The 3,540-nt window shown below is 43.4% G+C and overlaps 1 protein-coding gene across 3 annotated transcripts in view; it reads right to left on the reverse strand.

The window, feature by feature from the left end:
- Positions 1–3,529, reverse strand: part of Smarca1 (SWI/SNF related, matrix associated, actin dependent regulator of chromatin, subfamily a, member 1) — a 74,720-nt gene extending 71,191 nt beyond the window's left edge. For all 3 annotated transcript variants that reach the window (XM_031355930.1, XM_031355848.1, XM_031356015.1), the window contains exon 1: positions 3,190–3,529. In XM_031355930.1, coding sequence (XP_031211790.1) covers positions 3,190–3,357 — 168 coding nt within the window. In that variant the 5' untranslated portion in view covers positions 3,358–3,529. The remainder of the gene's footprint in view (positions 1–3,189) is intronic.
- Between the last annotated feature and the right edge of the window lie 11 nt (positions 3,530–3,540).

Raw genomic sequence — 3,540 nt, forward strand, 5'->3', positions numbered from 1 at the left:
AAAAAAAACCTACCTTTTCAAACTTCTCATTTCTATTTGAGTATGTGTCCCCAAATAAATTTCTCATACAAGAAAAGATAAAGGGTAAATAAGATTTGTCTAATGGAATACTTGTGGATTTTACCATCTTGCAGTCTTTAAAATATTTAACTCTTTCATAAATGTGCATAATATATTTGGTCATTTTCACACCTCTTCTCTTTATCCCCTCCAACTTCTAGTGAGTTTTTCTTTATCCCAGCTAATGTACCCCTGTCTTTTTTTTTTTTTTAATGTGAAGATCTTATGGTATCGATGCCAGGAGAATATAGCACAAGATCACCAAAAACGTTTGCCTTAAAGACCATGACTTTTGGTGTTTTAACTCCTACAAAATACTATCTATTTCTACATTCCTAAGTTATCCACCTGTCACCTAGCCAAGTAAATTCAAGAACTAGATGGTAAGAAGAAAATACCTCTGTGTGGGCTAAACATCACAATCAGTTCACTGATAGCTCATCTACCTGAGTTGGCATGAAAGCACTCTTCATTCAGAAGTGTGTTTACCCTTATTTCTATCCAATTCTACCTCATTTGATAGTCTAGCTTTGCACGCCCCAAGAAATGAAAGCAGTAGCAAATGACATTGTAAAGACCACCAAAACAAGGTTTATCATGGACACCAAGAATAGATGGCAGAACTCCAAAACTAAAGTGCTCTTCTTGTATAGTAGCATCCTTTATCCTTGGGGTTGAGCATCACTGGTATTTTCATGATTTTATGGTAGATAAATTTCTTCTGATGAATGTAGATGAGGTCTTTAAAAGTAGTAAATGAATAGCTGGCTAGTGAGGAGACAGAAAGAATTATTAGAAACAAATAATAAGAAGTTATTATTACTACAAAAGAGTCTGAGAAATGGTTATTTACTTGAGGGAAATCAGCATGCTTGATGTCAACTGGCTTTGTAACACTGTCAAAGTAAACTAACCTATGGCTGTGAAGAAAGGATAAATGTGAACCCCTTACATATTCAAGAGAGTACAAAATATGCTTAATATTTTAAAGGATTCATTACAGATTCAAGATAGTACAAACTATACTTAATATTTTAAAGGATTCATTTATATGCATTTCTATACATCTGTGTGGGTGTATGCATGTGTGAGTGCGATGGTCCCATGCACCAGGTCCCATGAGTGTGTGGAGGGATAGAAGAGAGTATCAACTGTCCTCTATCATTTCCACTTATTCCTTGAGGCAGAGTCTCTCCCTCAACTAAGAGTTGCCTTTTCTTCACTAGGCTTGTAGCCACCAAGCCCCAGCAATTGCCCTATCATATCTCTGTCACCCTCAAAGATGAAGTCTTCAGGTGTGCACTGCGTTGTTATATGGTTGGTAGAACCCAAATTCTAGTTTTTGTGATTATATATCAAGGGCTTTTAACCCTTTCTCCCATTCCATCCCAAATGTAGCTTTTAAGAACAAGTGAAAATTAAATTTTAAAAAAGATTGACCAAAATAAGAATCTTTGGAGATCCAGGAAATGCAGCATCCTGAGTGGAAGAATGAAGTTCCTTCATAATTGCATGCAGAGTTCATGAACATACAGCAATACACTTCATGCTTGTTACATATGCTTTCCAAAATGGAAATCCAAAAACTTACACAATTTCAAAATTCGACATTGACTACCATCAGAAGAGGAAGAAAAGGAAATAATTAAGCCTTATATTTGCCTAGTCCAGAGAATAAAAGGCATTAGATGCATTTTTTTAATTTCTTAACCGAATACTTGGTATTTGGCCCAGCTATAATGATCAGTGCTGTCTTAATGATCCACACACATCTTGCACCCAGTGTTTTCCACGATTTTCACTTAGCACTTTCTGTTTAATCAACCTTGCAACAGTAAACTACATGATTTAACTAATGGATTTAGCAGCGTTCTTCTAATTCAAGGCAAAAAGTGTTAATTTCCCCCAAAAGCTATTCATTTAGTCATATAGTATTGTATAATGATTTATACAAAGCCACTTGAGATTCCTAAAGTGAATTATTCATAATTTCAATTACCCACGATTTTTAAATCATCGTGTATATTGTTAAAGGGGGAAAAAAATCCACGTATAAACGATCAGTTCTGCAATTTTATTATACATCAAAACTTCTTATGTTCCGCCCTGTTCTCTAACATCAATTTTTCAAAGCACTGTGTAGTTTTCCTTGTATATTCATGGGAGATAATACCTACTTCCTGGATTTGTCTGTAATAGGTGTGACAGTGGTCCTCTCTCATGTGTTCATCTTACAGAGTAGGACTTTACAACATTAAATAGAATGTGTCCAGGAGTGAATGGTGCCCCACTAGGCAAGGGAAGTGAAAGGCTGGAAGGCCAAAGGCCAGATAAGGGGATCACACGGACATCCTGGAGTGAAACACTACACCATCAGGGGCGGGGCAGGAGAGGGAGAGGGTGCAAAGGTTGGACATTTTCCTAAGACAGCATGGTTCCTCAGTGTGAGGGTTGTAAGATAAAGCTCAGGGAGGATGTTTTCTTGACATAACACCCCCTCCTCACCATGAGGCAGGGATCAAAGGAACATGAGAGATTAATTTTTTTTTATTTCTGTAATCCCAAAGACAGACACTGCCAATCACAGCAAGCATTATCTTCCAAGCATCCTCGGTCTTCCCCTCCTGTTCCCCACAACCACCACCAGCAGCACCTTGAAATTTAAATTACAAAAATAAGCCCCAGCCAAATCCCCTTCAGCGCGATGGTGGGACTGAAGGGCCCAGATTTCCCAGGCAGAGGCCGACGGGAAGAGGGGGGTAGAAGAGCAAGCAAGGAGAGGGAGAGGCGGAGGCATTTTCCTGCACAGTCCCATCCCCCACAAGGTTCCCCCAGTTCCGGGAAGATAGAGGGGGGCCCGGGGCTAGGAGAGACTCGGGGCTCGGGATCGGGACACCCCGCCACCCGGCCGCGCCCCCGCCCTGCCCCGCCCCCGCTCAGCAGGCAGCCAGCAGGAAAGGGGGAGGGGAGGGAATGCTAAACGGTTCTGCCGCCCTGCTGCCCCCATCCCTGCGGTGATCTTGGTACCTGTCGGCGCCAAAAGGTCAGGGTTTGGGCCCCTGCGAGGGGCCAGGCACAGAATGTGTCCAGCACACACAGAGCGCGCGCACACACCCCTTTCCTATTTACCTCCTTCTCGCCCTGCTCAGTGACCGTGGTGGCTTCTGCGGCGACGGTAGCCGCTCCTTCCTCTTTAAAGGTGGACGGCCCAGGCTGCTCATCCTCTACAACCACGATTGTGGCTCTGGCATCCGAGGCTGCCACGGTGGCTGCCTCTGTGGCCGTGTCCGGCTCCATGGCGTTGGAGCGGGAAAGACGAGGTGGGACGAGGAAGGGGAGAAGGGAGGTTCCTGGGCGACAGCGGTGGCTGCGCTGGAAAGAGCTTGCTGGAGCAGGGGTGGGGAATACTAGCTTCCAACCCCTTCGCTCGCCCCCCACCTTCTTTAAATAACCCTCAACCCTGCCCCACTTCCGTCCACC

This window comes from Mastomys coucha, chromosome X (genome assembly GCF_008632895.1).
Source record: "Mastomys coucha isolate ucsf_1 chromosome X, UCSF_Mcou_1, whole genome shotgun sequence".
Classification (NCBI taxonomy): Eukaryota; Metazoa; Chordata; class Mammalia; order Rodentia; family Muridae; genus Mastomys; species Mastomys coucha.